A 23,810-nucleotide genomic window follows, 5' to 3' on the forward strand; every position below is an offset into this window, starting at 1 on the left:
TTTTAAAATCTTTTAACTATCTTGTACAGTATCATAAGTGCATGGGCTAAAGCATTATGCCTTGGTCTAGTATTACAGAATTAGAGCTGGTTCGAGTGTTCATGGGGAAAGAAATGTTCTCGTGAAATTTCAACCAGTGTATTGGACTGGTGCCCACCCAGCATTGTGATGAATTTGGGGAGCTACTGTGAGTAGCGAAATCTGGTTTTGTGAGACAGTTATAACAGCTGGGGTGATCATTGTGCTAACCATGTGTTAGCCACCGGCGTAACTCAGTCGTTGAGATGTTTGCCTGCCATTCTAGAGTTGCATTCGGGTGTGGGTTCGATTCCCACTTGGGCTGATTACCTGTTGGGTTAGTTGGGTTTTTCCGAGGTTTTTGCCAACCGTAAGGTGAATGTCAGGTAAATTATGGCGAATCCTCGGCCTCCTCTCGTCAAATACCATTTTGCTATCACCAGTCCCATAACTGATTAGTTGTTACAGAATTGTTAAATAACCAACTAAAAAAACCACGTGTTACTTCTGCATTAGACAGGAGTTAGCTGATAGGTTTTGGTCCTCTATGGGCTGTTGCACAAAATGTTTCGGATTTAACTGTCAGTGCAATCTTTTCGTACAGTATATCTTTTTCAAGAAATACAATTTAAATTTGTTTAAATAGTGTTGTATCACAATAAATTATTTTCTCTCTTAATTGTTGACACTACAGTTTATACTCCGAATATACTCATTAACATTCTGACTAGGATTAATACCAATATTAATATTTTTACATTAGTTCCTGTTGAATTATAAGTACACGTCATGAAATATGTACTGATCATGCTGTTCTCCATTGACTGTAACCATTGGTGAACTTTTTCATGTTGAAACTAGTGACAAAGTGTTGAATTATCTGTCACTGGATTGATTGCCTGTCTGTCGGAACTGAATAGGTATTTCAACCTTCCAGAACATGTTTATGACAATGATTATATTTGTGAATGCTTTGCATGTAAAATATGTCATTTGATTATTTGTCTGCAAATCGTTTCTTTCAATGGCAGTGGTGAAGATTTTATTTCATTTGGTTCTTAGGGATCCAGTAAAGGGCAACAATATCTTTATTTAGTCTTTTGTAGTCTAGTAAGTGACTACTACTCCTATTAGTATTTTATTCCTCGCAGATAGTACAGATTTTTTATTCATAAATGGCTATTTTATGGAGATGTCATGTTGTGTTATTAGTCTGAAAGTCGTGGTTGCCTTCTGCCTGGACTTGTTCTTGTATTTTTTCCCATGGTTTATCTACTGCCAGTTGTTTTTTCTTAACTTTCAGTGGCTCTTGATTATATTTGTTGCTTTATTATGTTCTTGTCCGGCATATTGATTGATTGTTGTAGTTTGGTTCTCTTCTTGGTCAGTTGGTCTGCCATTTCATTCCCCATTATTCTATCACATAAAGAGACCTATTGAAATTCCACAGTTTTGTGGAGGCTATGTAGAATTCTGATAATACTCTTGGTTTCTTGTATGTTTACTGCTAACTACTGTATAACGTTTGCTCTTGTTTCACCCCTCTCACATTTCTCCTTCTGTTATGTATCTGTTTGTAAGTTTATAGTACTTATTTATTATTATTATTTTATTTTTCTTAGACCACCAAGAAGTCAGCGGGATCCAACAGCAATCAACTCAGATGTAGCCTATAGCTCAAGTTCCGACTCAGGTTTTTCATCTCGATCACCTACTCCTAGTAAGCAGCAGTTACAGCAATCTACTCATTCTGACATTGGCCCTCTACAAATTACTGATGAGGAATCCGATGATATCCAATCTGGAAGTAATTCATTGGATAGTAAAGGAATTAAGTAAGTGTTCTCTTTTCATTTATTCGCAGTAGAAATTGTATTGGCATTTTAAAACAAAATTGCAGAAGGAGTATTTATATTCTGCGTAAGTAAATGGTCGAGAATATTGTAGTTTATTAGTTAATTGTAATATGCCGGAAATTCGACAGGAGGTAGTAACAATTGTATTAGCGTTGTATTCATGTTTGTCTGTACTACCTCTTTCATTCTGTCACCAAAATTGAACTATTGTCATGAGCTGGTCTGTTTTAATAGTAATTGTGAAAGAAAATTTCAGTTTACTGCAGTAAAATATACATTAGATTGCTTATATTTATCATTACCATCACTGTAACATTTCAGTTTTGTGTACATTTCAATTGAAGAGTCCAGGGGAAAAACCTGAGAAGTTACATTTTACTGTTTTTACAGGAGAACAAATTAAAAGTGTCGAGATCCATTATATTCTGTTGTCTTGGGTTATCATTCTTCAAAGTTTTCTGGACCAATCAGTGTATTATTCTGTACAATTTAATCATTCAGAACTATGCTGAGCTATCAAATGACATCGAAAACAGAAAATCGATCATTTTGGACTTATCAGGATTTTTCCCTGGACTCATCAAATTGCTAGTTCATATTATGTTAGAAGAAAAACATTCTTTTAAGGTGTACAGTGTCGGAAAGAGTTTAAGACCACACCTACAACCATTTTGTCTGCTGATATTATACGTTTTCATAATTTTCTGATCATTCTATCGTAATTTGTTAAATGTAGAAGATTTTGCTGAAGGAAACAATCTTGTAGCCGAAATGGATGATGATTTTTTTTACATTATTTTTAAGTAATTAACAAGGAACTGAACTTATTTATCAACAGTAATCTCACTAGAGGTTTTGATTTATCTAGAGAAAATCAAAACTTGAGTGGGATTTAATTGACTAATACGATTAGAAGAAAGTATATAAAGATTAGAAGAAATAAAGTACCCTAATATAGTACTCTTACTGAAATGATATTTCACTAATGTTAGCTTCACCAAAATGTTTGAATGGAGCCGCCATTTTCAGTTGACTGTCTATGCTGTAAACAAATGACGATCGCAAAGCATGTTGTATAGTACCGTAAAGAATTTGCAGTTTGAAATATTGACAAACAAAGAAACAAATGGTAGGGAGATGATAAAAATAGAAGAAAGTAAGCCTATATAAAGATTAGAAGAAATAAAATACTCTAATATAATAAAATAAATATTAATTAACTTACTAAATTCTATTTCACTAATGTTACCTTCACCAAAATGTTTGAATGGAGCAGCCATTTTCAGTCGACTATCTATGCGGGAAACAAATTACGATCGCAAAGCATGTTTTATAGTACCGTAAAGAATGTGCAATTTGAAATGTTGGCAAACAAAGAAACAAATGCTAGGGTAGTGATAAAAACAAACAAATGCTAGGGAAGCGATAAAATTAAACAAATGCTAGGGAAGTCAGGCAAGCTAACTGTTACTCTACAGTGAATGAACTCTGTGTGTCTTTACTGCTGGCTATGTTATGGAACATTTGGCAGAAGGTTGAGTACCTTTTAGATGTCTCCAGGTTAGCTCGAGGTGCACACATCGAATTGCACTGACCATTCTCCGAAACTGGAAGAGTTTTTACATCAAGTTATACAAAAAGTTATGTTATAAAACCATTATCTATATTTTAAATTAGCACTTATTTCTCGATCCCTCTAAGCGGGACACAGTGTATTATGGAACGATTTGCTGTACTGTAATATTTGATACATCATTGTTGTCGTAGCAACCCCTTCCTTCATAGACCATGATATCAAACTAGGCCCATCACTATAAATTTGATATTATTTCTTTAGTAATTGTTTTATAATGCTGTTATACAAAAGTAAAGTATGAAACACGTTTATATATTACACAGTTGTTGCACTTATCAAAATTAGAAAACTCGCTTCACTCCCTAAACATTGACTCCTGTCATAACGTATAACATTATAAACTTGTTTCGGAATATGCTATTATAGCATTAATTATTTGAAGAAATAGCATTTATTAGCTAAAATCTCTTTTGCTATTTTATGTATTTAAAAGAGGTAAATGAAAATAAGATAAATAGCTGTACCTGATTGTGATCAATGTTACAATGTTCAGTTAAATAAGTATAGTTTCAATCATATTGCCAAAAAACACAAACAAACAAAAACCTTGAAACTACAGACAAATTGCACAGTTATACATTGATGACTATCCGTTTTGCTATAACAGTACAACACTGAGAAAGAGTATCAGAGTTATACTCTCAGATGCACATGCTTTGTAGCAGATGAAAATAAAGATCAGTATTGTGCATGTGTGGTTCATGATGTGTCCTTTTTTACAAAAAGTTAGTTCCTGGCCATGTCCTGAAGAATGAAACAAAATCTGAAAAATGTATTGAAATGTAAATTTAAAAAAATGATTATACATTCTTCGAAATCTTTCAAATTTTTCTGAAAATACAATTTATTATGGTAATATCCATTAATTCGCAATAATGAAACTGGCTTCAAAGAATTGCAATGATGATGTAAAGAAAACTGAAAAAAGAGCTAAAGGCAAACTTATTTTTATGACATTTATCGAAATTGCGGTATTTTCATACCTCTAGTGACAATCCTCTCTTTAAAGCATTTCATTCAACTTCAAACACTGCTGTCTTTTCACCAATATTTTTGCGATTAGGAAAGTGCAAATTAACATAAAAATGAAACTAAGCAAAGTAAACTACAGAAAAAGTGACAGACTTCTTCACGAAAGTGTCAGTTGTGTAAATATTATAAATAAATTGGCAGACATTTCCATTTTACCACATTTTTTTGGGTTGCATATTGTTGTTATAATGTGTATTGTAGTGATGATTCAGTTGGTGTTTACCCAGCATAATCTTGTACCATGCAAGCAACAGCTAAATTATAATGGGAACTTGAAACTGCTATATTTACAGAGAACAGAGAAACGACAGTAAGGTTGGCAGCCATTGCTTCAATAGTTGATCACTTGTGCTTTATTTAAACAGTGAGCTGTATATACTGGAGGTAACATTATGGTTGAGAGAGTGAGACCATACAACTCCACAATTTGCTTCTGGCGTGTAAGATAAAATACATATGCAGCATATGTAAGTTGGCTACTAGTTTCACCTGGGGATTAGGGAAATGCCAGCCTCATTGTTTAATGCATAAGCCTGCTGCAAGTTCAGTCAATATATACTGTAGAGCTCGTTGTATTTAAACCTACCTACAGGATGAACTGTAAGTAATGTCATTAACTTCAGGGGGTTATTCTTTGAGATATTTCAAACAAAAAAGTTAAATACAATTTTCCTCGTTTTTGCTTCCTTTTCTAGATAAAAATTTATTGTTCTATGTGAAACATTTCATTGCGTGTTTTGGGAAAGTCATTAATATAATTCCCATTATGCTCAGTCAATTTAAGAGAACAGTGTATTATGATGATAAATGATTGAAAGAATTTTAGTTTTATCCTTTAAATGTGCAGAAATTTATTGGAACAAATATAACATTTTAATATTCTTTCTGAGACCGAACAAGTAAGTTGTCACTGTTGTCATGGTAATTTTTTCATGATCATACACGCTCACCTTATATTTTTCCTCCCTTTAAATATATTTTACTCTCTCCAACCCTCTGACTGCCATTTAATACTGTAGATGTTTTCATGTTAAAAAAGAAGTTTACCTTCCAGTTGTACAAGATTGATTTAAAGAAGATCTCATAAAGCTCTCTCAGTAGAGACACGCTTCTCTATGAATCCTGAAGCATGTATCTGGAGTAGGTTACTACCCATTTTTTCAACCATTCTTTTGTATGAGGGGCAGTCGAATAAAAATGGGTCAAATGCTAAAAAGTATAATGTATGTGGGTAGGCATTATCATGAAGCAGGATAATGCCGTTCGATAGCATTCCAGGGCATTTTGACTTAATGGCACATCTGAGTTTCTTTAAAGTTTCTTCATAACGCTGTGCATTGATTGTGGCCACATGCTCGAGAAATTCAACAAGCAGAGGACCCCTAGAATCAAAGAAGAATGTCAACATGACTTTACCGGAACTTGTATGTATTGCTTTGGAAATGTTTCCATTGTTGACTCTGCCATTTGCTCTTCGGTTCAAATTGTGACACCACAATTCGTCTCCAGTGACAATACGAGACAGAAATGCATACTCTTCCTCGTGGTATTGTTTCAAGTGACCCAGTGAAGCAACCATTCTGTTTTTTTTTTTTTTTTTGTTCCTCCATCAACTGAAGTGGAACCCATTGCACGCAGATTTTTCGATAATGCAGATCTTTGTAGCAATGACATGTACAGAACCATGACTTATTCCCACCAAACGACGAAGTTCTTCCACAGTGATACATCGATTTCCCCGTATATGACCATTAACCTCAGCAATAACAGCAGGAGTGATGGCACGATGAGCCTGTCCTGGACGAGCATTGTCTTGCAGTGACATGCGTCCCTCTCAGAATCTCTTGTGCCATTCCAGTACACACGAACATGGCATGCTGTGTTTGCTGTAAAGAGCAGACATGCGATGATGGATTTGTCGTCCTCCTACTCCTTCAGCAGTAAAAACTCGCACTTCACCTCACTGTTCTTCTTTACCTGCCTCCATTAGTGATGTTGGACAAACACACATATCTCTAATCTCACTTCCAGCACAATAAACGAACGACTAGTGTATAAGCAGAGGTTGTACTGTCCATTGCTCAGGAGAAGACGAGCAGAAAGAATGTGACCTTCTTGACTATCGCTGTTGATTATTATAAACATCGCTCAGATAAGCATCCCAGTAGCCAGGTTATTACTCGTGCAGGAAACATGAGTAACAATGCATATGGAAATTAAAGCTAAGTTGAACAGAAGGAGACCTAATGTTTCCGCTTACTGCAGTACAAATATTGCACGTGTTGTCGTACGTTATCTGTTCACATCCCTTCCTCCTCAGTCCGGTCTCGTCTTCTCCTGAGTCACCGACAGTAACTGCTTTCACGAGTTGCCATGAGATACCAGTTCAATCAAATTCCAGTGGTAGTTACTTGTCCGCCATGAGATATACGCATGGTGACCCATTTTCAATTGACTGCCCCTCATATATTGTTCTGGTTTCCAGCACTGTAACTGTGGACCATTTGTGTTTATGAACATCAAATATCTTCTTTGAGGAACAGCAAGAGATGATATAAGATCAGGTCAAATCTCAGTGTATAAATATAGATCTCCATGTACGAAACTTATGCATGCATATGCAATATGGCTCTATATGGACATAATTTTCTCTTTCCCATACAATTCATTAAAAATTGTAAGTTCTCATATGCCATATGGCTCTATATGGTCCCCATGACAACACTGGTTATGATACTGATTATCCTTAATTATAATAGATAATCGGGTTTACAGTACTCATATCAATTTCACAATACTACAGATGAAACAACTATAAATATAGGCCATTTGTTATCTCGTGAAACCTACATGTACGTGAAGGGAAGAAGAAAGTGAAACTTCCCTCCCTTGTTACACTTCCACTTGTAGCTCACTAGCTCACTTACCCCATCATAAGGTTCTTACTATAAGCTATGGCATATGAATTTGGTTTCATGAGATAACGAATGGTCTTCAATAAAATTATGTTTAAATAAAACTTATATTTAATTACTTGTATTTTCTATATTCACATCTCACCAGCCATATGAGCTGGCAACAGATTATGGAAGGAATAATGAAATAGTAATTAAGTTCATGGCTGTGATGCATTTTTCCGATTGTAGTCAGTAATAATAGTTTTTTGCTTGCCATTAGCTACAAGATTATCTAATAAGGCAGAAACAGCCTCAACACTGAATTTCTATATCCCTGTTACAGAAATTACCATGCAATTATTTACCCGTAATATCCTATTGTTAGACTATTTTGAAATGTATTTGCAGTTCTCTTCAAAAAGTTTAATGGTAAGTACAAAATCGTGAGACTTCGAAACATTTCTCATATTTTTCAATTGGATATTAATTAGTCAGTTATCTTAAACTGATTCTTTCAGTACTTATATATTCCTTCTTCATGTGTGAAGTTGTGCTCAGCAATTTTGTCCTGCATCATGCCCTAGTGTATAGAATTCTAAATCAGATCTAATTTTGTTTTGCTCTAGACGTCTTCATGAAGTATATGGTACACCAACACACAATAATGCTATTGGAAATGGACATCACCAGCAACAACCCCAACAGAATCAACAAGTTCAGCACCAGTATTTCCATCAACAGTCTACGCCACAATCAGTGCAGACATTATCAAGTCTTCAGTTCTGCGTAAGATCTCATTTTATAACATATCATAATATTTATTTTATACACGGTGTTAAATAACAACTCTTGAAATTTCAACATTGTAGATATTATCAGGGTTGACATGTTTAAAACAAAAAGTTTTAAATAAAGTGTTCAAAATTGTTTAAAACAATATCTGTTGATTAAAACAAGTTTCAAAGACAACATTTAAAACTATATGTTTAAAACATGTTTCTTTTTAAGACATCTTTTACAAGTTATTTCTCTTGTTTTCTGTTTTATTTCATCCTAATTGTTTACAATATAAAATCATATTTGCCTTTTATTAAGGCCTTTACAAAATTTACAGTTTAGAATTTACAGTGGTGCTCCTGACTTTATGGAGCCAAACTTTTACTTTTTTTTTTCAAACAGATATTAACCTATTATTAATAAGAAATTTTTTTTGGGATCTACAGAGGAAACAATTTGAATGCTGGTATCTGCATATAGGCCTATTGTCTAAAGCATGTCTTATTATATTTATAAGAAATCCACTGAAAATAATTTTAAGATTATTAATTATTCTCCCCCCCCCCCCTTACTTAGCTTAAAATTTCAAAATGAAAAACTGAGCTATAAAATTAAAGTTGAAAAGTACACCATAGGATGCCAATTTTTTCTGTTGTACTACAGAGTCATTAAACTACCAAACCAGTTCTACTACATGAAACATTTTGGTTGAAGAGTGCACAAAAAACACCTGCAAGTTAGGCAGCCTTTTCTATGATACAATTAATCATTTGATTGTGTTCACTCACTCAATACTCAATGGTGACGACATAAAACAGAAATCTGGATACTCATTTCGATTGGGAATGTTGTTTAATATCTGGCATTTGACAATGAAGCCATTAGCGCTCTTGCTCGCCAGTACTTTTGAATTAGGTCTTTTTCTCCAGACAGTGTGCTGCATGTGTTGCAGCTTTTCATATGTTCTTCATTCATATCAGTCTGAGTGTTGCATAGAGTGCAGGATGGTGAAGTCAGAATTCCTATTTTGTAGAGGTGGCTTGCCAAACAATCATGCCTGTAAGCAATCTAAAAGCGGCCACTGCTGTTTTTCTTGGTCCTTAAGGAACTGCATCTGAGTTGGAGAGAAGGATGTTCCATTTCTTGTCTGCAGCATGTTTTTGCAATTCTTGCGAGTATTGTTGTGAGAGTTTGATTTTATTAACCGTTTTACTAATGAAAATGGAAAATAAATATTGTTGCTCCTTTCCTTGCAAGCATGTCTGCCAGTTCATTCCCTGCAATTCCACAATGTGCTGGAATCGATTGAAAGTATATTGTTTTGTAAAGTTTTTGAAGTTGAGCTATCATCTTGTATGCTTCCTTTATTTGTGATGATTTCTTCGAGTTATTCGAACATATTGCTTGTATTGCTGCTCTTGAACCAGAGAAAATTGTTACTTTCATGAATTTGTTCAGTGGGAGTCTTAAAAGTTCTTGAAGGCTACAGATATTGCAGTTATCTCACTTCATAGTTAGTGGTATCGCGACCTTCAGAGTGATATAAGGAGAAGAAGGAACATGTTACTTCATGATTGCAAATTTGTCTTTGTGCTTCTGTTGTGTGATCCAAGTAATAAACAGTAAATCCAAAGTAATAGGTGTTTTAATTGTGCTGTCTAAATATTTAAAAAAGCGAAATTTTGGTGATGAGGATCCTCCAGTAAAAATATATATATATATATATATATATATATATATATATATTCATTTAAAAAGATGGGAACATGTGTATGTATGATTGGCTTGTGCCCACGTTTTTTCCAGTTAGTAGGATATTAATTTTATGAATTATCTTATTTAGTTTAATGAACAGCACAATAAATTCAAAAATGTCTAAAATGCCGTTTTCTCGATTTTTTTTTTAATCGGGAATTTCCCTAATTTTCACCATACTCATCTGTGTATAAACATGTTTTATATTTTAAAAAGCCCGTGCCAATTTAATCATTTTCAACAATTAAAAGATTAATCAACTCAAGATATGAAGATATAATATGATACCATTTCCACGAAAATCAAATAATAAAAGATGAGAGAGTCAAGAAAAAATGGATCAGAATCATCTTCAGTGATATACAGCCCTTTCCTCTAAACCCACTGTATGTGAAAAATGGTGGAGAGTAAAAGAGTTAATGGCTCTATTGCCAAGAACTTAGCATTAGTTAACGACGACATATTTCAAGAACACACTATTTCATGGTACTATTTAAAACTGGTATAAAAACAGTTTAAAACAAAAAAAAAAACAGTTTAAGAAACTTTTTAAAATATTTTTAAAAATTTATTTGGCCAACCCTGGGTATCATATGGGACAGCTCGTCAGCCCTGAGAAGAATGCAGGATGGTTGTATCAAATCTTACCCAGTCCATACCTTCTTGAAGTCACGCTTCTATTCCCCACCTTCCAAACTGATAACACCCACAGTAAATGAAAACATTGACTCATCACTACATTACAGAAGTCTTGCAAATCCCAGTTAGGTTCATCTTTTAATTGGTTTATTTTATGATGCTTTGTCAACTACGATGGTTATCGAGTGTTTGAGTGAAATGGAGGTGATAATGCCAGTGAAATGAGTCCAGGGTTCGACACTGCAAGTTACTCAGTATTTGCTCTCAATGGGTTGAAGGAAAACCCCGGAAAAACCTCACCAGGTAACTTATCCCAACAGGATTTGAATCTGGGCCTGCTCATTTCTTAGCCAGACATACTAACCATTACTCCACAGCAGTGGACAGGTTCATCTTTTGTTACCGTGTCAATAGATGTGGAGGGATCATTGCTGTCATCGTCATTTTCTCTATTGCCATCTATGTATGACAAAACTGCGTTATATGTAAGTAGAAACACAATTTGGTCTGAATAATTTCGAGGGATTGTTCCGGGGCTGGACATCGAACCCGGGACCAAACGTACCAACACTCTACCAACTGAGCTATCCGGGAACTCTACCAGACACCGATCCAATTTTTCCCCTCTATATCCACCGACCTCAAAGTGGGCTGACAACCATCAAGCAACCAGCATTGAGTGCACACTAACTCTGTGTGACTTAAATTGTGGTTTTCTGTTAACGAACAGTGACGTGTATTATGCAAATCAAGCTTTCAGGTATAACTCCCAGTAAAGTTGATTTGAATAATTTCAAGGGAAAAATTGTTCTGGGGCTGGGCATCGAACCCGGGACCTTTGGTTAAACATACCAACGCTCTACCAACTGAACTATCCGGGAACTCTACCAGACACCGATCCAATTGGATCCAATCAGCTTTACAGGGAGTTATACCTGAAAGCTTGATTTGCACAATTTGGTCTATCAGTCCTAATTTCTTTTACACAATTACTTATTAGTTCTAGTCCTTCAGAATGAATTGTTTCTTTTCTTTTTGAAGGACCCGTATTAATATAACATACTGGTGTTACTGTCTCAGATTGAGGCTCTGGTTGATATGTACATCTATTATCAGACAGTACATCTCACTTGACAATATGTGTCAGAGGAAGAATAATATTAAGGAGCAAATATTCAAAAGAGACTCCTTCAAATCGAATTTTATGTATGAACAAAAAATGCATTTTACTATAATTGTGTACTGACTACTTAATTATGAATATTAATCTGTTCAGAATGTAGTAAAACTAAGTATTCAAATCAAATTCAATTCTCATTGTAGAAATTTAATATAAAAGTTTGGACAGAGTTGCTTTTGATTGAACAGATTGGACCTTATTGGTATTGTTCGTCACATTGGTGGACATACTAGTACCTTTTGATTGGAGATACATGTCAAAAGATTATTGCAGTCTTTTTATGAAGTACTTTTGAAACCAACTTGACTTAAGTCAAAGAAGACTTACAAAAGCAACAAACAAAATTTCATCTCAAGAAAACAAATTATACTGACCAAATATTCATAGGCCTTTTTTAAATATGAAAACCACAAGCATCTTATAAACATCACACATTGCATTTCCCTCCTCATTTGGGACATTAGAAACAGGATTGATGAAGAGATTTTATACCACTGCAGATTTATCTCATTGTGCCAATTCTCACCAAAGCGTTTGACTAAATTTTCCTCACATCCTCTATTTTCTCTCAACTTACATGTTCAACAGGTGTGCCATACTGTACTTCCTTATTTAATTATCTTCTCTTCCATTCAACGCTCACCTTTTTTTCTGTCTCTTGATTAGCATCCTACACTCACAGTGCAATCAGATTCCATGGCAATTGAAGACCTTCCCGGAATAAGAGTGTAACTGTACATCTCGCTTGACAATATGTTGTGTCAGGACCATTCACATAATGTCACACTTAGGCATTGTAGGAACTTATGCTTTGATATAAATCTTAATTGCAATATCACTTCAGATATGTTGTTGTCGTTTCCTATGGCTTGGTGGGTTTTACTCCATTTTGCTTTGGGCATCCCAATATAGTCCTGCAATGTTGTTGTTTCGTTGAAGGATGGGATTTAATCCTTGACAGTATAGGAGGTGCTCAGCATCCATTTTCAATCCAGGTTATTTGCAAATGGTGCACTCTTCAGACTGGTAGATCTTCATACACGTGAGATGAACAGTGAGGCAATCATGTCCTCGTTCTACTCTAGCCCGCTGAGTTAGCTCTGTGGTAGTGTGTCTGCCTTCAGACTACCAGCCCGAGTTTTATTCCTGGCAGGGTCAGAGATTTTCATGTAAAATTTCTACCTTAGAACTAGGAGAGAAGGCAGTGCACAACTTCTAATCATTAGATTGTGCACCAGTGCCTGGGTTAAATCACAAATCTCTCTGCAGTGCATATGAAGGGAAAGCATATGTCACTGTTGATAGTGATTCGTCCGTCAGATGAGGATGTTGAGCCTGGCAGTCCCCTTGGTGCTATTCGAGTAGGCTACATGCCAGCACCAGGTTTTCCCTTCCTCATCTTCAGCATTCTTACCCAATCCCTACACTATACAGTACTTACACGAACACATACACATACACTCACCTTAGTACACGACATAACTCTCCACAGGTACAGCTCATGCATTTTGTCAAGACACTCGCTATGTGCAGTACGGGAACAAAGTTTCTGTGGAGGGGTAAGAGTAGAAGGGAAGGTCGGACGTGTGTCTGAGTTCAAGGCAAAAACTAACTCATTCCCCTATAATTCGTAAGTAGACTAATCCGATCTCATGCGCAATTCTGTAGGAAGAGTGATGGAGTGTCTTGACAAAATGCATGAGCTGTACACATCATGCATAGCACAGCCCGCTGAAGTGGTATGCAGTCCTGGCACCTATCCGCAATATGCGGAATCCGAATCACTCAAGTAAAGTAGGTAGGCATTGGATACACATTTTTGCTCTTAAGTTTTTCTCTTTTATAGATTTTTTTAGTAATACAGTGAAACTTCCCAATAATGGACATTGTTGGGAAGAAAAAAAAAATATGTTATTAAGAAGTGTTAACAATTTATAAATTAATATCAAAACCATTACCATTCTTTATATTCAACGCTGTACTTATTTTATATAAATTCTATATCCTCACACACACAATGCGAGATATTTCTATACAATAAATTTAAAAAATGGAATACTGTTTTGAACATTATAATAACGTAAACTGTAACTTACTGCACATTACAATGTGCATTAAAAGAAATCTATAGTTTTTGTTTCTTTTTTGGTAATCCTTGTACATTTTAACATATAATAACATAACCTGTACTGTATATTATATTGCGTATTAAAAGAAATCTGGATTTTTTTTTTTTTTTGCAGTCTTTGTACATTTCAGTTTCAATATATATCTCCTAAAAGGAAGGGTAATTTGCTTTGCCTGTCCTTTATTCAGAAGTTAACTTCTGCAGGACTTTTGTAGATGTCTGTTGTAAAGAAATGTGTCTGTTATTTGAGAATTTCCGTTATGAAAAGTTTCACTGTATTTGTTTTGGCATAGTCTGCAGATGTTAGTGAATTAGTTACGAAACATTTACTGGCTTTATTCTTGCTGTACATCATGCATTTCAAAGTACTTCCAGTGAAAATATCTCTACTTAAGAAGCTGACCAACACGAACAGAACATACGACCCCTGTTTTGCTGCGTGTTTTTTAATACTATAAATTAATTTTACTAAATATGTATGTAGCATATCTGTCATGGAATGAGTGTTAGATATAGTCACATATTATGACTGTATTAACACCAAACACGTGCTGATTAGAGAGTAATTTTCTTACAGCTCCAGTGAGCCTCTTTAACTTTGTCTTGATAATTGATTGAAAAATGTTCACTGAATTCAGTTCGTATTTGCACATTCTCTTCATCTGATGCATTATAACTCTAGACGATTACTTTCTTCATAAATTGTAGAAGCTGTTCTTTTAATAAATTGATTATCCATCACTTAGCAGACATTGTCTTTTCTCTACTGTCTCTTGGTTATTTCTTGAGAAGTAAAGTCATTTTCAGCATCTTTAAAAATTGTTCAAGTTTAATTTTGAAAATACCACAAAAAAAAAAAAAATATGCCCCTCCCCCCCAATTTGGATAGTAGTACTTATCTACTAGATAACAATTTTGTATGTGGAATGTAATCAGCATTGCTGCGATCTTATGTTGTTAGACTGTGAGAAAGAGAAAGACATTGTCTATGATAGAATAAAAGAGTGATTGTACTGCACAGATGACATAACAGCAGTGCACTGTGTATTAGTACAAGCAACTGCTGTTCCACAAAGAGAATCGTTGGGTAATATATATTCAACTGTTTATTATTATTATTATTATTATTATTATTATTATTATTATTATTATTATTATTATTATCATCATCATCATCATCCATTGTATGTGTAAAATGAACATATTAATATTATACAAATTTCTACTACCAATTAATTTTTTTTTTACTTGGTTATTTATTTAGCGATGTATTAACTACTAAATTATTTAGCGTCGATGGAATTAATGATAGTGAGATGGTATTTGGCAGGTGAGGCTGAGGATTTTCCATAGATTACCTGACATTCACCTTTTGGCTAGGGGAAATCTTGAAGCTCAGCTGTTGGATTGCTTTCAGTCTGGCGCTGAATATTGTCTTGTAATTCCTCCATGTATGGAGGTTTGATTCATACACCTTGTCTTTCAAACCACTCCACAAGTAAAGTCACGCGGCATTACAGTCGTGGATTAAGAAGGCACATATTACTAGTAAGCATACTGTCATCAAGTCCCGTGCCGTGGCGCCGTGATCTAAGGCATCCTGTCTAGGACTTGCGTTATGGAATCCGTGCTAGTTTGAGTTCTCATGGGGGAAGAAATTTTCACATGGAAATCTTATTGTGATGCACTTGGGGAGGTACGATAAGTAGCGAAATCCGGTTATGAAAGCCAGCTATAACAGCTGGAGGGATCATGTTAAACACATGATACCTCCATTCTGGTTGGATGATCGTCCACCTCTGCTTCGGCATGTAGATGTGAGGCCAACAGCTGGCTGGTCAGTCATGGGCTGTTGTGCCTCAGATTATTATTATTATTATTATTATTATTATTATTATTATTATTACTATTATTATTATTAATAATAATAATAATAATAATAATGGGTTGCTGAATCCTGTTGTAACCAACCACACAGTTTCTCTTCTTCTATTAGTCTCCCGAAAAATTCGTTCAGAATTATTTCAGTGTACCAGTGTGAATTTGTTGTCTGCATAAAAAATATTGTATTAATTATTCTCCTTGCTCTAATAGCACATCAAACACCAACATTATGTAACGGTGTTTAATGAAGGATGACTGGTTTCTTCGAACACCAGTAACGATTATTGTGACTGTTTACACACCCATTCAAGTGAAACCATGACACTCATCAGAAAAAAGAAACAAGCATTCTTGGTCTGTTAATCCTTCATTCATAAATTCAGAAACCACTTACAAACCATGTTTTTAAAACAGGATATTTTGATTGTAGAGTGTGCTTCTGTAATTCGAAAGGACTTAATTTTCACAGTAGTGTGCGCTGAAGACTCTTGATACACCCACTTGTAATGCTAATTTTGGAAGTGACTTTCACTAATTTCATCTACTTTACCTTCCCTCAATACTGTCTCCATGCTTGTATGTGTATGTGTATGTGTATGTGTCTGTGTCGGTGCACTGCATTATGGTGTGCACATTTTTTGAAACCAATCTTGTTTCAAACTTTTTAACTAACAGTTTATTCCATGTTTTGAGGGGACCTAACTGGAGGATATTTTAGTATAAACTCTTTTCTAAATGGAAAGATACATTAACATTAACCATATTTAAAAAAGGAAATAGAATTGAATGTTCAAATTATAGAGATATAAGTTTACTGAATTCTGCCTATAAAATATATTGTAACTTTTATTCTTAATAATTCACCCAACAACAATGGGTATTCCACTCAACACTGCAGCACAAAAGTCGTTATTGCACTCCACACGACGACAATGACAATGCACGACGTGTATTATTGAGAAGAACAACAATGTACTCCTAATTTCAATTAATGTTCACAATGCACTATTTGCAGAACAAAACTGTCAGTTCACAGTTCGCTTGCCTTGGCTAATTCTTCTAGCTCACTGTTCAAGTTCACTGCACATTGAACTCTGGTCTTCCGAACTGTGTCGCACTCGCTTGGCGGACACTGTCACAGTTACGGAATCACTCAAGTTCATTGCACATCGAACCAAAGTCTTCCAGATGCGGTTCCACTGCACGTCGAACTCAGGTCTTCTCAGTTGCTGTCCACCACATGTTGAACCTCAGTCTTCCAGATGCTCTCGAAGTCTTGCTTCCTTGCTTGCTTGAAGACTCACTTGTAGACTGACTTCCGAAAACTGACTCTAGCACCTTTATTTATTACACCATAACTACTGGAATCTTCGATTCGCGTGGCTTTCAGAATCTTCGAGAGAGATCCGCGTTTCAATGCTTCCTTACTTCTGTCCAATCCTAGTAGCTTTTCTCCCCCCTCCCCCTCACTCTGTATCGTGGCTAGTGTCAGGGGTTTGTGTTTCCCCGCACCTCCTCCTTGCTAGATGCACGTGCAACTCCCTGACGCAACGAGAATATTCCAAATGGCACCACAATATGCAAAAATTATATCATATAGAATGAACAAAATAGTTGAAACCATATTACAAGAAAAACAGAACGGATTCAGAAAAGGCAAATCAACTGTCGTCGATTGTGTCTTTATAATGACTCAACTGATTGAAAAAAGGAAAGAATATAATTTGCCTATATATATGTAGCATTTGTAGATTATGCAAAAGCATTTGACATTGTAAATAGAAATAAACTATGAGAAATATTCGAGATATAAGAACTTGCTAAACATCTGATAAGGTCATTTATACATTGAAACTAATTTTAGAATTGCTTGTGATGATAAATCCACCTCTGCTTCAGCGTAAGACCAGCATCTGGATGGTCGGTCATGATCCTTCATGGGCTGTCATGTTTGTGATGTTAAAATTAGTAAAAATAGGACCATACTAAACCAAGAGTTCGATAGGATTGTCCTTTATCACCTGTTTAATTTAATTTATACCTTGATCATGTCATAATAAATTGGTAAGAACAAATCAAAAAGAATAACTCTAATACATTGACAATGCTGCTTTTTTCAGACGATCAAGTGATTATGACATCAGAAAATTCTCTGCAACAGTTTCTTTATTCTCTGGATAATACCTTTTTAAAATATATATAATCTTACTATATCTATGACCAAAACAAAAATTTTAGCTTTCAAAGAAAAATGTGCACTGAGGACAAGACAATAAAATTAATAATACGATATTAGACCAGGTACAAGATTTTACCTGTTTAAGATGTGAAATAGTCAACACTACAAAACTATAAAAATAAAAATACAATGATTTAATATGTGTGTGGAACAAGTAAACTCACCTTAGTAAGGACAGCTCGAAAGGACACAATCCTTAAATTTTATAAAACTATAAAGCTTGCTATGATCTGTGGCTATTTTTGTTTTAAAAACAGAAATTTGACATAAGATAGTTCTCACATTAATTTTCGAATACAATTTTTTAGTAGTGTGAAAGATTTTAAGGTTATGAAAAAGATTTACGTATGTTTTGAATGTAAGTTCAAGTTCAAGGTTTATGTACACTGAAGTTTGTAGATATTGATGTATCCGCAAATTCACACATTGCATTGTTGATTTTGTTTCTAATTCACCAACTAGCTATGTCATTGTTGCTTTTTTATCAGATTGATGCAGTTATTCAAGCTTAATGAAGATTCTTGGAAGTTTTTTTATGTAATATTCGATTCTAAGATATTGTGTACAATGTTGTTCCTCCAAAAACATATAGCTGAATAGTATTTGTTTCCCCCCCCCCCCCCTTTATATTTATATAATTTCACTCCATGGACTATGCTTTGACTGCAGTATGTATCAGTAATGTCAGAATTTTACTTTTCTTCCAAAATATTTGGTTCAATATAAGAAAATTTTTGAAAATCTGGTGTGGCATTTTTAGTAACTACGTCATGTTTTAAGGTTAGAGAATGTTACTGTAAAGGAAATTATTTCTCCATTCGGTAACATTTGCAATTTGAAATCTGGATAACAAAATACCATTTTGCAATAACGAAAGTAAGACAGTTATTCATAGCATATTTTTATTTAAACTTAAAAAAAATTGATGGAATGTTGAAAAGTGGCATAATAATTACCGATTAGTGACTTCGTAATAAACAGGGCTCCTACAAAAGACCTTTCCGGTTTCGAACACATGTAATTTATGTTCTATGAATCTGAGGTGCATGAAAATAGTACCAACGGAAAGAGAAACTCAAAACAGTTTAGTTCCTTACCTTAAAGATGTGTAATGTGTCTCCCTTTGGTAACACAGCACACATCAAACCTATAGTCAAGTTCCACATAGGTACGCGGATTTTCTGACCCCCAGAGTCTGAGGTTATGTCTGTTCACCTTACCAGAAAGATGAAAAGTGGCTTCGTCAAAAAACACCACGGAATGAATAAATTCATCATCGTTTTCAATTAAAGTCTGCATACTTATGTAGAAATTTCTTCGTAGCACTTTGTCCTCTGGTTTTAGGGCTTGCAGCAACTGTAGTCAGTACGAAGAAATCGCAACCGCTTGCGAAGAATCTTGGCTTAAGATCAGTGCACCATTTACGATTTTGTAGGCCCACTAGGTGGATCTGCACCAAACTTTGTTTGGTAATGCTGTTGCACATTAATAACAGACTGGTTCACATGAAAATCAAGCTTTTCCAGTGTTGCCAGGTTTTTATGGAAGAAAATCCCTCAGATGGGTTGAAAAATCCCCCAAATTTAGAAAAAATCCTTTTTGGGGTGGTATGGTCTAAACTCCAAAATACGCATATTAAAAACGAATAAAAATAAAAATAATAAATTAGAACAAGACAATGTTCCTAATAAATGTCACAGTGCAACAGAGTATTCACCCTCTGATCAGCATATTATTGATGATGCTGTTCACGTTCTTCTTCTCCCTTTTCTGCAACCAGCAGCCCAGCTACATATTTTCATTGAACAGTTTCAACATTTCGTCGATGATTGGATAGTTGTAACACTTTCTGTTCATGTTGCTCATGTCAAGTTTCACCTGCACTAGAGATGACACTGTTTTTGCTGATAATTGATTTCTTTTCTTCGTTTTTATATCACTAACCATTGAAAAAATGCGCTCTACAGCTGCATTAGAATGGGGCAAAGAAAGTCAAATTTTGGCTAGTTTTCTGAAATCTTTTAACAAAAATTCAGAATTGAAATTGTGAATTCTTCTATTCGCTTCCAAAATTCTAGTACAGGCAAATTTAGATAAGCAGTTTTCTCTTCAGAAGAAAAGTAATTGGGTAAAAGACTCCATTCATTTAATACTGATTCTTGGTTTACTTTTGTCTTATATTTATCAATAATGACGTAAGTGTGATAATAGACCTTTCAACAATCTTACTGACAAGTAATGCAATTTTTGGATCTAGAAAAGTCCTATTACTCATAACATCTCGTTGATAGGGCAATCTTTTCAAGGACTCATTGAAAGCTACTTGATGGAACTCCAAACATCGTAATCTGAACTTTTACTTCGTCATCAGATGGCTTTCTTGTAAAAACAATGGTAATTCTTGGGGACATTTTTCAACTGTAATGCATTTTTTATGTGAAGGCATGGAGCTGTGTCTTTCTAATTCACTCTTACCGGCCGATAGTTCCTTTTTGCAACACAAACATTTTACTTTATAGAGATCATTAGATTTAGCCAACCAACCTTTAACATGAGGTTCCTCCAACCATGATTCAACGAATGATTGTTTCCGCCAAGATTTCTCAATTTTTAGATAACTCTTTCCTGATTTCATCTTTTTTTTTGGCGTGGACGGTCCTTCTTGAGGATCACTCATTGTACCAATAAAATAAACACACCCTTATACCAATAAAATAAACACACGCTTGAAAATATCAGTAATTTAAAACTAAGAAAATAAACAGACACTTAAAAAATATCAACTTAAAATTATGGTCATAATGTAGGCTACAATTTTCCCGGCTGTTAACACAAGAACTGAAACTACAGTAAACTTATATTCCTAACGTACTCATGTTCACAACAATCTACTCTTCACTGAAGTACTGAATTGATTTGAATATAAAGCGGGAAGACGTAAACGACAATGGTAAATGGCAGCTAACGAGCAGTAAAATTAAAAAAAGAACATAAATCTCACTGATCATTTCTATCTGAATCACTCAACTCTTTGAACTAAAATGATATGTTATGACAACCCATTGTTGACAAACCATATATTAAGCATATAATAGAGTTTTCAATGTTAAATCACTTTTATGTGCTTTTAATAAAAATTAAGAAACTCATTTTATATCTGAAAAAATAAAAATATTTTGAAAAATATTTAAAAAATGGAAAAATTGAAAAGATGTGAAAATCCCTACGCAGAGGGATAAATCCCTCAACCTGGCAACACTGATGCTTTTTTATCCTCTATAACAGTCATTTCACCTCAACACTGGACAAATTTGTTTATGATGTTCTATATGAGGCAATGTTTCCAACTAGGAAAACAATGTTGCCACTACTAAACTTTTTGAGTTTCTCTTTCCATTGGTGCTTTTCATGCACCCCAGATTCATAGAACGTAAATTACATGTATTCGAAACCAGAAAGGTCTTTTGTAGGAGCCCTAAAGGGCCACCAAGAAATCTAGAAGTAGTTAACATGAGTCATTATCCTTTATGAAGACTGCACTCCACTCTAGTATGTGTTCGATTCCACTTGGGCTGGTTACTAGTCGGATTTTTTTCCGAGATTTTCCCCAGCATTAATGTGAATGTTAGGTAATCTTATGCTGACTCAACTCCCCAAAATACCATCTTACTTTCATCATTTCACTAGATAATTTTGCAGTTGATACAGTGTCATTAAATAATCTATTAAAACATAAAAGATGTCGGTGCCATGTAAATTACACATACTGGGTAAATCAGAATAATATCGAAAAATTTTCAGAAATGTATATCCATTAATGTCTGGTTTTTTGTGCTATGGGGCAGTAAAGGTATTTATGCTGCAACTACCACCCTACAATATCAGCTGACATGACTTTTGCTGTTGTAAATGAATACACTGAAACTTCATTGTACACTGAAATAATACATAATTTAAATGCTCTAGAATAGACATATTGTTCTTAAAGCTGCTCAAAATGCTGACCATTCACTTCAGAGTACAAATAATAGTACAGTGAAACCTGCCTTTACGGTCACTTCATTTAAACGGCCACCTGGCCAAAAGGCCAATTTTCTCTGGAACCAATTGGATTTTCCATAAGATCAATACAAATTCTCTCTTTATTTAGCGGCCACCTCATGCGCCGGCCAGCGGCCGGGGTCTATTTGGATTGGAACCTGACTGTAACGGTCACTGTCCAACAAAAAATCTTTTTCACGGATACTGTCTGACCTATTTTTTCGATGGTTAGAGGATAGGAAGCAATAGCTAAGTGTACAACAGTACACTTTCCATATCTTTGGGGTTAGTTGGTTACTGTTTTATGACTCTTTTGTCACTTTCCACTCCGACCCTGCACAGCTATAAATTCTTACTCGTTTTTTAAGGATTGAAACACGGACATTTTCCATCGAAAATGTCACAGTATGTTTTAGGTAGTTAACCATTCCAATTTTTTTTTAATTTTTTTTCTCCTCATTCTATCTTTCTCTATATGGACCAGCTTTTACGAATTTTTCTTCTTTTCATTCACTTGATTCAGAGGAACTTTGAAGTTAGTGTGAGAAAGAAATCATTTCTAACAATAAATTTAGAATGGTGTTAAGTTTAGAGATGAGACGAAATATGATTGAAGAAAGTGAGAAGGGAACATCTTCGAGAAAAATTGCAGAAATATTCGAATGTGGAAGGACACAAATAAACGGTATAATTAAGAATAAAGATTAAATATTAAAAGAATGGGAGGAAAAGAGAATCTCTATTTAGTAATGTGAATGATTTCGTTTACGAATGGTTAAAGTGTGCGAGGGCGAAGAAATTGGCAATAGGTGGGCTTATGATTCAAGAGAAAGCTCTTGAAATTGCCAAAGAACTCAATGTAAGAAATTTTGTTGCTAGTAATGGGTGGTTAGAGTGCTTTAGAAAACGGCTAACATTGCATTTCGTTCTGTGTCTGGTGAAGGAGGTGACATTGCAACCAATGTTATTGAAGAATGGAAAAAATAGACTGTCTTCAATTCTTGCGGAATATCAACTCAGAAACATTTACAATGTTGACGAAACAGTTTTTTCTTCAGGGCCCTCCCTAACAAAACTTAAGTTTTAAGAAAAAGAGTATAAAGGGAGGAAGTTGGCAAAAGACAGAATAACCCTGCTCTTTTGTTTTAATGCTGCAGGAGAAAAGGAACCACTCTTAATGATAGGGAAATCATTAAAACCGAGATGTTTGAAAAATATTGACATGGGCTTATTGGAGGTGAAGTGGACTGCCAACAATAAAGCTTGGATGGCATCATCATTGTTTGAGAATTAGCTATGCAATTTCAATTCTAAGATTAAACGACAAAATCGCAATGTAATCCGTGAAATTGGTGTTTCTTCCCCCAAATACGACATCCCTTGATCAAGGTATTATCCGGTCATTTAAACTGAGATACCGCAAGCGAGTTTTGAAAAGGCTAGTTGCAAGAATGGAAAAGGCTGACATTAATATGCATGATTGTTGTATGCGTATAGTCCTAAAAAGTCAGTGAAATTCAGTATTTTCATGCTGATTCATAAAAAAACCACAACCTTAATCCAGCGGCCACCTGATAAAACGGCCATTTTACAAGGTAACTTCAGATGGCCGCTTTAGACAGGTTTCACTGTAAGTTCTTTAAAAAATTGTAGGTATATTGCGAATATTGTTAAATTCAGCGGTAATTCTGGCTGTTAGCTTCTCTTCTGTAGTGATTGGAGACTTGT

The 23,810-nt window shown here is 34.8% G+C and overlaps 1 protein-coding gene across 3 annotated transcripts in view; it reads left to right on the forward strand.

Annotated features, from left to right (window-relative positions):
- Window positions 1-23,810, forward strand: part of LOC138698086 (poly(A) RNA polymerase gld-2 homolog A-like) — an 80,921-nt gene that overhangs the window by 16,963 nt on the left and 40,148 nt on the right. For all 3 annotated transcript variants that reach the window (XM_069823791.1, XM_069823789.1, XM_069823790.1), the window contains exons 3-4: window positions 1,641-1,853; window positions 8,066-8,225. In XM_069823791.1, coding sequence (XP_069679892.1) covers window positions 1,641-1,853; window positions 8,066-8,225 — 373 coding nt within the window. The remainder of the gene's footprint in view (window positions 1-1,640; window positions 1,854-8,065; window positions 8,226-23,810) is intronic.

Source organism: Periplaneta americana, chromosome 4 (genome assembly GCF_040183065.1).
Source record: "Periplaneta americana isolate PAMFEO1 chromosome 4, P.americana_PAMFEO1_priV1, whole genome shotgun sequence".
NCBI classification, from domain to species: domain Eukaryota; kingdom Metazoa; phylum Arthropoda; class Insecta; order Blattodea; family Blattidae; genus Periplaneta; species Periplaneta americana.